Source organism: Vanellus vanellus (assembly GCF_965231255.1).
Source record: "Vanellus vanellus genome assembly, chromosome: 7".
Taxonomy (NCBI): domain Eukaryota; kingdom Metazoa; phylum Chordata; class Aves; order Charadriiformes; family Charadriidae; genus Vanellus; species Vanellus vanellus.
The window spans coordinates 13,144,009-13,156,911 of NC_138912.1; the positions used below are offsets into that span (position 1 = coordinate 13,144,009).

General features: G+C 43.8%; 1 protein-coding gene across 1 annotated transcript in view; it reads left to right on the forward strand.

Annotated features, from left to right (window-relative positions):
• Positions 1-8,980, forward strand: part of SORCS1 (sortilin related VPS10 domain containing receptor 1) — a gene marked incomplete at its 3' end in the record, with an annotated part of 307,932 nt that extends 298,952 nt beyond the window's left edge. The window contains exons 24-28 of the mRNA XM_082486026.1: positions 894-993; positions 5,697-5,802; positions 5,977-6,137; positions 7,483-7,601; positions 8,924-8,980. Coding sequence (XP_082342152.1) covers positions 894-993; positions 5,697-5,802; positions 5,977-6,137; positions 7,483-7,601; positions 8,924-8,980 — 543 coding nt within the window. The remainder of the gene's footprint in view (positions 1-893; positions 994-5,696; positions 5,803-5,976; positions 6,138-7,482; positions 7,602-8,923) is intronic.
• Positions 8,981-12,903: the final 3,923 nt, after the last annotated feature.

A 12,903-nucleotide genomic window follows, 5' to 3' on the forward strand; every position in this document is an offset into this window, starting at 1 on the left:
TTAAGGATTAGGGAGCAGACAGCTTGAAACTCAGAGCTGGATGAAATGAAATTTGGCTTTAGGACTTGAAATTTCCATGCAAGCTGGGGTAAGGACTTAAACTATTCATTTTGATTGAGCTATATCACATCTTATGAACATGCTTTAAGATCACAGAGCTGGCCATTCAATGAGCAATTAGCTATTTGTTATGAGTGAATGAATGTTAACAATTGAAATGGGAAGGACTTTTTACTCAGGCATGTAGCAACAGGACAAGGGGGAATGGCTTTAAACTGGAAGAGGACAGGTTCAGATTAAACATTAGGAAGAAGTTTTTCACTTTGAGGGTAGTGCGGCACTGGAACAGGTTGCCCAGAGAGGTTGTTGAGGCCCCATCCCTGGAGGTGTTTAAGGCCAGGCTGGACGTGTCCCTGGGCAACCTGGTCTGGTGGGAGGTGTCCCTGCCTATGGCAGGGGGGTTGGAACTCCATGATCTTCAAGGTCCCTTCCAACCTAAACCATTCTATGATTCTCTTTGCTTGAATAGTAAACGGAGTTTGCTGATGTGCTGTTGCTGGCTGGTTGTGCAGACACTTACACATGTGGGTGTAATGTTCCTTTGGGGCTCAATTCCCTTTTGCTATGGGGCCGTTCCTACAGAGGTGTGACAGGGCAACTTGTTGCTATCAGTCGTTGCTGATAACACAAACCACTCGGGACATAGTACTGGCAGATGTGTTCAGCTGTCACTGACCCCCTCTTTATCAGGTGATAGGAAATAGTGCTTGGAAAGTCTGATGCCTCTGCAAAATCTTTGCTTTGCGTGCAGCTCCATTTTCTACCCACCTGTTGGCAATCTAAACCAATGATCAAGAAACAAATGCATTTCTTATTTTCTCCTTTTTTTCCAGATTTCGGAAACACTGATCCAGAAACTGAACCAAAACCTGGTCCATTTTGAGTTGAAGCCAGGGGTTCAGATCCTTGTCCATGCTGCCCATTTAACAGCAGGTCAGTATCCTCTTTCCGTGTACACCCTCTCTGTTGCTCTGTAGCACAGCAAGCGGTATATTCCTTGTTGGTAGTAGTGTGCGATCAGCTGTATTTTAACATTTTTTATTTTTATGTCACAATAACAGCTTAGTATATGGGCAGACATTAAAATGCCTGCTCCACCTCCCCTTTCTTTATTGTGCCAAAAAAGATATAGCGGCTTTTACATTTACAGCTAATCCTTTTGTTTGCTTATGTGCAAGAATTTGCTGTTGTTGTTGGAAATGCAGTTTAAGTAGCAGTAGAAATGTGTACTTCTTGGCTGCCTCTGAAATATTCAACAGCTAAGCAGCACCATGGCATATTCAGCCTGGATCACACAGTGGGAAGGTTACCAGCTAGCCCTGGGTATATGCAGATATTCTAGAGTCAATGGACATTCAGAGCACCTAAGCACAGTTCAGAAGTTGTTCAGCAGTCTGAAAGACAAGAATCAATTTACATATGCACACACATAAGGTTAGGCAGTTTGGACTTTAACTAATCCTATCTTAAAATGAGCCATCTCCAAAGTCCTGTTATTTAATTACATGCGTCTCTGTCTATTCTATATGCTAAACCCTTATTTCACAGCTCAGGCCCTATTTAACTATTACAAGAGATGGGATGAACAAATCCATGCTCAAGATTCTTAGGAATTCCTTTTCTCCAGGAGCTGCTGATAATTCGGATCAGTTGGTATCAGCTTCTTTTGCTAACTTGCAAACTAAAAGCCTCAATTCACTTGTACCAGCAAACTGCTCTCCAAAAAGCTTTTTATGGTATGAACAGGTCTGCCCAAGCTGGTGTCAGTCCACGTGCTGCCTTCTCCATAAAGAGAAGGAAAAAGAGACTGTTAAGAAAGGGTGTAATGTGACTGCATTTAAATCCCCCTAGAAGAAAGCCTTGGTGTTTGCAATATTTCATTTTTCCTGAGCAGAACTTGATAATATCTGCCCTGGGAATATTGCTGCATGTTTCTGCTCTCCATTAGCTGTGGAACAGATGACCAGATGCTTACTTTTAGAGATGTTAGAACTAGAAGCATAAAAAAGAAGAGATGCAGCACAGCTAAGTAATCCCTGAAAAAAAAAACAAAACACAACAGCTTGAGAAGTCAGTTTGTTTGATTTTTTTCTCATGTAGATTGTAAAAAAAAAAAAATAGTAGACATATGATACAGAAGAATTGTGTGACTTTACATTTAAAATTTAAATTAATATACATTGTAGTTAATAGCTATTATCAGAGAAGAAATCCTTGGCTTGATTTTCAATGTTGACCAGACATACTATATGTACTTTCAGAAAATGCTCAGTGCCCATCTCTTAAAAGAAATGTACCTGAAAGCATCTTAATGTGACCTTCAAATGTGGAGTTACCTGCAATTGCTCATCATCTTTGAAATTTGTTTCTGGGCATTGACTCTGTCAGTGCACATGGCTGTTTTCCATTTTGGTCAATGTTCATTAATGTCAAGTTCAAATCCTAAATGAATATTTAGACATGACTGCTCTGGCCCTGAATATCCTGTATGCCTTTCCTAAAAAATTATAGTTAGAAGGAATCACTTTAGATATTCCTGGGAAAGGCTCATCTTTACCTCTTGCTACTGAAGGAACATTCCTGATTTCATGTCGTGGAAACAGACGACACTTAAAATCACATCTCCATCCCTGCCTTTAATACAAGATGAACCCGGATCCAAGTTTTCTGCTGTATGTTGGAGCCTCCTGCAGCTTCTTGGAGAGGAATTCTGGGCACCTCTGCGTAAGGGACTGCACGGGGTGCCCAGCCGCTCCATCAGTGCTCAGAACTGGCTAAAAGCTGGTAGCTCCAGTCCCGAAGCCAGATAGTGGAAGTACTGTAGCACTTTTCTGGGCTACTAAACCTCTCCTGCTGCCCTGACTGAGCCAAAAGGCAGAGTCTATCAGTGTGGCATACTGCCATGCTAAATAACGGTGTGGCCTCCGGGCCTGCTTCGTGCTCCCTCAGGCCGAAGCAGAGGGTGCTGGGCTCAGACGCGCTGTGTAAATACGTGATCTCTGTGCTCGCCGAAAATGCACCTTTTTAATTGTGTTTACACACACACCAGGAATGAGTACTTTTTGTCCATAAGAGAGACAAACGCTCATTTGTCCTGCGAGGTAGGCTTTGTTGTACTTCTCTTTGAAGCCACTGGTGAGCTGTGAGTGGTTGCTGTAACTGGCTTCACAGTGTCCTATAGGAACACTACAGGATTTTGTCTCTTGCAGAAATATGCTTCAGTAAGAATGCAGAATGAGCCTGGACTGCCAAACTAGATATTAAAAAGCCCAGAGAGCAGTCACTCTGAGGTCTTTGAGGGCATGTGGCTCCTTATCAAGCTGCAGAGGTCATGACTCAGTTCCCTGTCTACATAAAGGCCCGATTTCATGACATCAAAACTTGGGAATAGTTTAGAATTCAACAAAACGCCAAGAGAGATTTACTTCGCTGCTGAAAACTATTGTTTTGGTTGTCAAGGAAGAAGAAAAATTGTCCTTTTGAAATCCAAGCTTTTATAAAAAATTAACTAAAATAAAGCAGGGAAACCTGGAACGCAAGCCAGCACCAGAAGCAGTCCCTAAAAAACACAATCCAGGGGGATGCTCATGGCCCAGAGGTGCTGCTCCGGTCTATGGTATCCGCTCTTTCCCAGACTTTTCACTGTGACTCTGTGTTGGACTCTGGGCAGCTATGGGCTGTAGCTGACTGAACCGCAAAGCTCAGCATGTGTTTTTGTAAGTGCACATGTATGTATGCATATGCCTACGTTTATGTTCCCATGCCTCGGTGCACACCTACGTTCCTCCCTGTGGGTGCCTGGTCACGCACAGCAGCAATTTCTGCAGCAGAGGAGCTGCAGGGAACAAAAGCGCAGGTATCTAAACTAGCTTGGTGTGGATATTCAAGCAGAACCTGCAGAACAGAGCCTCTGTGTTTGTGTGTTTTATGTGAGCATGGGCATTCCCTGGAGCTCAGAGGAATGACAGGTGTTGGTCTCAGCACATTTCACACCTCCATCTTCTTTGTTCAGGCTGCACTGGAGCAAAGATTAATTTATGGCAATTATGGACAACAGATGGCAATCCATTCATCGTGTTCATTCCTTCTTCTCATGAAAAAAAAAAAAACCAAACCAGTGTCCACAACCCAATAGACAACCTCCTCAATTCTAAGGCAGAGTAAAATATGCCAATATTCCTCAGAAAGCAGTTAAATAGCTGTTTACTACCGGACTCCCAACACAGCATTATAACAAGAGCAGTGAGTGATGCTGAGCCTGAATCGGTCGGAGAGCCACTCTGTCATCCCACAGAACTGCAGAGACCCACTAAATACAGACGCAAAGGGGACAGAGTGGAGATGTGTGAGGAATTCATAATAACGGATCATTTCACCCCGGTGCCTCACCTTCCTGAGGATAGCCTGCTTGATGTGGGAAGGGGAAGTTTTTACACTTCTCTTTGTAAATTTTGGCTTTATCAGGCTGGGTGTGACAGGTGAAAACGTAAGTGTGTGTGATATGCGTGCCTAAGTATTTGCTCGTGTTTTCTGGCTCTGGTTTAGGATGGGTCTGTTCAGTGCATGTGAAGAGGGGTAAGAGAAAGAGGATGTGTATGGCAGTAGTTCAAGACAAATTTCATTGCTTTGCAGAGGAAGGCACTGCCTGCACCGTGTTCTGTGTGTAATTCCAGATAGAGCCGGTCGGTGAGGATGTATCAGTGTGTGCGTTAGCTCTGTATCACGGCACAGCTACAGCTGCATGTCTATCTACACTATGTTTTATTAGTGTCTGCATGAATAACTGAGACTGCTGTACCTAGGTGTATCCCTTTTTGAATGCTAGATGTCTTTCTGTGTGTGTGTGTATGAGTGATGGAAATCGTCTCTGTTTAATGCAATTTAATTTGTATTTCTGGGAAAGCCACGCTTCTGGCTGTTTTGTGTGGCCTTATTTTGCAAGAGGCTATGAAAAGGTGGTGCACGAAACTCTGAAGAGGGACTTTTTGTTTGATCAGGGTTTTTTAATTGTTTTTCTTGAAACTGAGCACTCTCTGGCATGGAAGACTTGTGGGAGAGAGAGCAGGGCACCGAAGGAAAGAGGGTAGAACATGTTCAGAATAGTAGGAAGGGGATAAAGGAAGAAACTGAAAATGTCAGAGGTGTGAAAAGAGCTTGCTGTGATAAGGCGTAGATGCTGAGGCAGTGTCTGTGAAGGGCACTGGACTTCTGGTTGGGAAGGGAGAGGACAATTGTTGCTTCAGTAAAATTGACGACCCAGTTGCTCATTATTCACTAGGCGTTGGGAGCTACCCAAACTAGCTCTAAGCAAAATAGAAAGTAAACATGATAAGTTAGCCCCTGGATAGCTCCAGGATCATCCAGAAAATGCTAGTTTTGGTACCCAAGTGACCTCATTTGCATCTACTTTAGGTAATTGTCTGCAATATGAAAGAGTATGTTTCAGGCAATCCTCTAACAGGCCAGAGAGGAGAGGCCTCTAAGGAGAAAGCTTCACATCAAGGGGTAGGTTGAGCACCACAAGTGGTCAGAACCCAGGTTCCTTCTCAGCTGTATTAGAAAGGGAGAAAAGCCCTGGAGATGTGTGGACAGATGAGGTCTGGGGCCGGCTCTAACCTCCTCTCCCTCTCTTGCAGCTCCCCTGGTGGACCTCACTCCAAGTCACAGTGGTTCAGCTATGCTGATGCTCCTCTCTGTTGTTTTTGTGGGACTAGCCGTGTTTGTAATCTACAAGTTTAAAAGGTATGACCCTCCCCGAGCCATTTCCTTCTCCCCATTGCCACCTTTCACTGAGGTGTTTGGGTTTTGTTTTGCTGGGTTTTCTTTTTTGCAGTGATTTGTTTCTTGGTTTGTAAAAGCTGATGCTACATCATCTGCCAGAGTACCCCACAATGATGGTTTCTGTTAATGTTTTAGGAAGATTCCTGGCCTTAATATATATGCACAGATGCAGAATGAAAAAGATCAAGAGATGGTCAGTCCAGTCAGTCAGAGGGAAAGCATACCTAATGTCCCTCAAAGTGAGCTGATGAGCCCTGAGCAACTAGTAGATGAGAAGTTGGAAGTCCAGCCCATAGGTAAATAACTTGCAGCATCCCGCAGCTGGTCAGACTCTGACTTGTAATTGGCTAACCCTTTTCTCAGCCTCCCCTCTTCCCATATTCCTGCACACTCCTCTTCCCATCCTCTTCTGCTGCAGCATTAGTTTTGCTACAGGAAACCTTGCTAACTCTCTCCTCTCCCTCACTGCCATGTGATGAAAGGGAGGGGAACAACTTCAGGCTTTTTCTCTCTCCTAGTTGCTCTATGTAGATCCCCTCCCCTTCTCAAAAATCCTGCCGGCACTTAACTTGCGCTAGAAGGCAATTTGATTTATTTTGCTGGGGCTGATGTAGTTGCGGGGCTAAACCCCACACCTGAGGCATATCCAGGAGAACTTCAGCCACCCTCACCTGGAACACGAAGGTGAGCAGGTGATTTGGTAAGTCAGATCTAAAGCCTGAATATTTGTTGATGTTTACACTGCTGCAGCCTTTGTGCTGTGCCAGACCTTGTAGCCAGCAGCAATGCTAGTCTGGCTGATTCCCATTCCTAGGGAAATCGAGCAAAACCTGGGATCTCAGCATTGGACAGCTGGGTTTGCCCTCAGGCTGATCTCTCCCATAGCGCTCTGTGGTTGAAAATTTGCAAAGCGGGCTTTCGTAGGACCTAAAGTGAATAGACTTGAAGTGGGCTTACTGCTCCCGCTTATGTTTTCTGTTACGCTGACAATAGGAAAAGCGTTGGGATGGAGCAGGGAGGTTTCAGCCTGGGGACATGTTCTGCTAAAGCCGGCATTGCTCGGGCATTGCTTAGGCATTGCTCAGGCATTGCTCAGCTTCACTTGTGAGGTGACAATTCTGCGGGTCCAGACCAGAGGTACAGTACAGGACCCCTGCAGATAAGGACATGGACCTATTTTAGAGGAATTATAGCTGTTCTGACTCAGACAGGAGTGAGGCATAGTTGTAACAGGGGTCCCTTATTTGCACAGTTTCATCAGCTTGACCAAACTTTAGATCCTACCTGAGGACGTCCCTAAATTGTATGGGAGTGTTTGCTAAAGTAGGCTTAGTGTCATAGCTACTACAGAGTGGGAGCAAGGGGAAGGGTAATTAAAGGAGTGAATGTGATGTGCTAAGATGGTGGCCTGTGAAACAACCTGGGAGGAAAAAGAAGAAAGTCTCTTGATGAAACTGATGTCTAAGCTGGAAGCCCCACTGCAATCAATACTGATCTCTCCTCACCTGTTTACCAAGAGAGATCTGGTAGCAATTAAAAGCTTTTAAGTGGCTATTCATCAGCAGACCTGGACATTCCTGCTTAGCAGAACACAGGACGGAGTGAGGGGACCAACCTTCCCATGTGGTGTTCCCCATACAGAGCAACCCCAGGCCACAGTCCAGAACCCAAGGAAAGGAAATGCAACCAAGGTAGTCTGGACAGAGGACTTCCAAAAGGCTTGTGGATCACCAAGAGGTTTCAAGCCAAGACCCGGAGCGGTGGGTCCTAAACTTTAACAATTCTTTTTTTTTCATTTGTTTTTCTTTCTTTTTCCCCCAGAAACCTCCAAGGCAAAATTGATCTAAGATGCTAAGGGAGAAACACCCAATTTCAGGCCAGGAACTCTCCTCCTAGAGTTAGATGGGCTTTAGGCTTCCCTTTTCTAAAAGAATGTAATGACTGTGATTCACTCTGTTTCAGAGGTAGGGAAACACGTATTTTCACAGGTCCCTCAGACCAAATTGGCAAGAGTCAGTCACCTGCTAGCTCTATTCAAGGTAGCTTCAAAACTGCTCTTGCTGGTGTTGGGAACTAGTTCCTTGAACCCTCTAGGATAAGAGGAGTGAAAAGCCAATTTTGGGGATAAATTTTCATGTGGTGCAACTAGAGCATTTCTGGCTTTCTACAATAGCCAGCATTTTGTGTTTTTCTCAGCTGTGCTGCTGGACACTGTATTGAACCAGAAATTGGCCTTTTAGAACTCCTTGGTTTGCACCTGTAACTGCGCGGGTGAGCACAAAAGGTAAATGTGTGGGATACATAGACTCAATTCTCTATCTAAAGGACTCAGTCCAACAAACTTCCTAAGAGTTTTTTTCCATCCTGTCAGTAAGATGAATGAGGAAACTGAATCAGAGCTCATTGACAAAATGAAAAGGCCTGGACCTACGTGTGAACAGAATAGAAAGTGCAAAGGCTCTTCACTCTCCTATACAACCACCTCATCTGTTTCTGGAAATCAGCAATTTCTTTCTTAATGAGTTTTCTTTCTTTTGGGAAAACGAAGTAAGACTGTAATTGGGTGTTTCTCTTTTGTATGCTTGTCGAAAGCCAGGATTTTTCAATCCCTTTGACTAACATTCAGGGATCCTTCTTTGGAGGAATCTGAATTAATGTCCTTGGATCATTTAATTTTCTCTCCAAACTCTGGCAGCAAAAAACCCACAGTTCCTATTTTCTGGATGTGAGTGGTTTAGGCTCTTCTTTTGCAAATGCAAAGCTTAAGGTTGTTTATGAAATCTCCAACACCTTATCATTGCAAATGAGTTACACAATTCCTCTGAGGACCTCCACCCCTCCTTCCCACCCCCTCTGCTCTGGCCTCTCCCTCTTCTGTTCAACATGGGTGAATCATCTTCATTAGCAAAAGAACAGGACATCACCTTCAGTGTTTTGAATGACAAGAAAACATTTCTGGGAAGAAACCATGTCAGTCTGGAACAGTTGAATCCCAAAGGCCAGCAAGGTGATACCTTCAAACATCTTCCTTGGCTAAACACACTTGTCATTTACTGACTCTTTTGTTCTTTCTTTGCCACAGGAAGTATTTCCACAGCTGCTGAGCCCCAGAGCACAAAAGAAATCCCTTCCTATGTAAATGGTTGAATTGAGGACACCGATATGTATCTATATCTAAAAAAAAGAGAACTCACTGCATTTGGACTTTTTAATTCTTCAGATGACAAAGGGTTTTTAGCTTTAAGCCTGTGCATGTGGACATTATACTGAGACCATAGTGGAACTGCGTTGTACAGGTGTTCAATTTTAGTGGGGGGTGGGGGGAGAGGAACTGGTACCACTACTCACTCCTGTGACCCTTCCCCTCACCCCTCCACTCTCTCTTTTTTTCTGATCTGTCTCTAATTTGTAGAAAATTCATAATGATATAGGCCAAGAATATGCATGGGGGTCTCTTCTTTAGGGAGAAGGGTGGGCTGGGACGTGGGGGGAGATGGGCTGGGGGAGGTGGGAGGGGGCATTTAGGGTTCTTGGCTTTAGATTTAACTGCTCTTTTAGCACTTTGGGCTGCGGGAGGGTTAGCCGCCCCAGCAGACTTTCATAGGACACACAAAAAATCACGCTGGAGTTTAAAGGCACTGAAAATATTCTTGGTCAGTCTGGTTTATGTCTTTCTTTGGACTCTGCCCTTCGTTCCTCTAGCTGCAGCTGCTGCCTGTGCCCCACGGCTGCCAGGAGGCTGAGTGCGAGTGTGGGCGATCCCAAGCGCAAGGCCAGGCTCTTTCTTAAACAGCTTTTTTAGCCTACTCGCACCAAGGCATCCCACTGATAGCACTGATAACGTTTTGCCTCCTAACCTTGAATGGAACAGAACTAGCATGCGTTACGGGCAGGGAGGTCTGTCCATACTGCACTTGTAGGAGGTTATTGCCAGCGCGAACTTACATTGTACTTCCTACCAGCCTTACACCTTCAATTTTGGCTAGAAGAAAGCCCTAGTAACACCCTCAGCTGCATTTCGTGCTGATGTTTGGATTTGTCTGGGGAATTTCCAGGAGGTCTCTGCCTTTTGGGAGTCATCCCAAGGCCTGTCAGTTTTTTGAAAGACACCTTGTCCATAGACTAGGGAGCAGGGAAAGGTCTGCGCGGTTTCCTGTGGCCTTGAGGGCAACTCCCCTTGGTTGCAGATCTGCAAACGCCTGTGGCTCTGGGCAGAGGAGGGAGCATAAAGGAGGATTGGGCCTGAGATTGTTGCCGTGCATTTGGAGCCCCAGCACCATAGGACCACTCTTGGACAAGATTTGATTTCTTACCGGTAACATAAGCTTGTACCTTACAGTGCAGCTGTAAATGAGGCTGCAGGACATGTTCACGTAGACTATGCAAGGGAACAGCAGGAAAGCAGGCTGAGCATTCCTCGAACAAGTCCTCCCAAGACACTGGATATCTGGCTGAAGCCTAACCTGTGGTCATCACAGCTCTTGATTTCCAACCCAACTCAGGTAAACCTGGCACCAGGATTTTGGTTAGAAGTGCAAAGAGAGAAAGAAAATAACCAATATACGCTTCCTTACCCGCATTAGGTGAAGGCAAATAGAGGCCGGTTCATAATCAGTGTAGCGCACTTAGGAGGAACCCTGATTCCTGAGATGAATGGGTTTTGTTCAATAGACATTGGGCATGGCAACCTGAGTCAGAAAAGAGAAAGCAGCGTTGTTGGCATTGCCCAGAGCCCTGGGGCAGGGGTTTGGTGTGGTGGTGGGTTTGAATTTCTCTGTCACAAATTGGGTACAAGCTCGAATCAACCTCCTTCCTGGCAAATAAAAAAAAAGTGATAACCCGTGTGAGAACATTAGACCCATAGTAGTTAAAGGATAATCACAGAACAGAGTCCTCTGCCTCTTTCTGTAGTTTCTCTGAAGTCAGGTAGAAACACTGCAGTTTGTATGGCTTTGCTAATGTCTTTGCAACTACAGCTTTAAGAAAGACGGGAAGGTTTTGGCAGCAACTGTATAATACTCCCCACTGAAGTCCAACATTAGCCAACTTATTTTTATAGTAAGCCAATCAAAAAGTTTTCTTATAGTGTTGGAACTATTTCTAATTTTAAAATTACTTTTTTTGATGTACTTTTTCATCTTCTTTTTCCCTTTCGTTAAATACAATGTAGCGTAATGTATAATTGCTATTGTTTATTGCTTTTACAGTCATATTTATTAAACAGATTATGTCTCTAAATGAAGGCCCGTGTTTTTGTTGCTCATTTTAGCTCTCTGTCCCTGATGGATCACTAGCAACATTAAAATAGTAGGAAGTTGATAACATCAGGAAGAAAGGAGTGTTCAGTAGAAGTGGGAGAGTGTGGCGATAGTATGCTTCTGAAAATATAGTTCCTATAACCTATATAAGGTGCCAATATGGAGGTAACTTTCTCGGTTCTCAGTCAAAGTGCTTTATAAAGTGAAGCTTGGTACTATTATCTCTATTTTATGGACGGGGAAGCTGAGGGATGCAGAGGTGCAATGCTGTTTTTCTCATTTCCAGACAGGCAATGGTAGAGCTGAGTGGCTCCCTGGAACTCCAGCTCCATTCCCTGCCCATGCCTGCTGTTATCCTTCCCCATACACACTCTCTGATAAAGGTTCCTTTAAAATACCTTTTTTGACTACCTTTTTGCCAACACTGATGCAGAAAAGTTTAAATTATTCACATTACTGATTAATCAGGTTTTACATGTGAAGAAAATGAAGTGTAGGAAGTTTCTGTCAGCGTGGATGCACCTTGCTGAGAAAAAGAAAGAAAACACAGCTTCTCTGCTTTTCAAGTCAGGATGCAACCACCAGATCCTCTTTTAACTGGCTGCTGGTTCAGCTCTCCAGCCGCCTTTGTACCCCTGGCGTAAGTATTTATATACGCACATAAAAAGTCGAAGATCTGGGGTTCAGGCATTGTCAACAACTGAGGCCGTGGTATCGCATGTCAAGTCCAGGAATGATGAGTTTGCTTATTGGAGGAGTGTGTAGTTTTCACATCCTGGGCAAATCCCTGTATAATTACAATTACCAGCCTAAAAGGTTAAAGCGGACACTTCACCTTTGGTTCAGGCTGGATGAAGGGCCGGCGCAGCCATGGCCGTGGTGCGGGTGACTCAGAGATGTGTGTGTAGATGTAATCTGCTTTTATAGTCTAAGTGCCCACCTGAATTAGCAGGCATCTGTTCTGGCTATAAAGAGTAAATCTGGTTTTGGCAAGCATCTCTAAAGCATTTTCAGATCATTCTCTTCAGCTTGTTGTGTGTCCTGAGGCAGAGACTGATTGTTGTTTGTAGTTGTTGTTTTCTGGTTTGTATAACAACACAGCGATTCACTGCTAATGGCTGAACACTGAGATGATAAACAAAGAATATGTGAAATACTTATAAAATCCAATATGAATTTTCTCTGAGGATACTATCATACCTTGAGAGAATAAAAAAAAAAAAAAAAAAGTTTATTATCCTCTGTCAGAAAGAGCAGGGAGTTAAAATATGGTTAAAAACTCAAATAAAGTATTTTCCTAATTTGTTGATTCTCTATCATCATCTTAACTGCCATAAACCAGACAAATGGATGGGACAGACATATTGGCTTGAGAAAGGTTTATACTGCTCCACCTAGCTGGACGTTTGGGTTAAAATGCTGGATTGCCTTTCCTGGAAACCAGTAGGTGTTAGTGTTTAAATATATTTGAGGGTCTGGGCCTCAAACAATTGCTTGCTGTTAATATGTGGCTACGCTTAACTGCTTAAACTTTTGCTGGAAAGCAAGACTCTTAAAGCACTTGCTGAAATGCTTATGCAAATGAAGCAGGAATTTTCAGTGACCCTAAATGAACCCTGTCGTGCTCCTGTCAACTTCTGCTGAGAATTTCTGACAATTGCATAAAGTCTGGTACCTAGACCTGATAACAAGGGATTAGTATTTTATCTGTGTGCTGTCATCTCTCATTGAATGCATGGAAAGTTTCCTTGCCACATTATATCTCTAGGTACAGTCAGTGTTCTAAACATGATTTAAAACATTT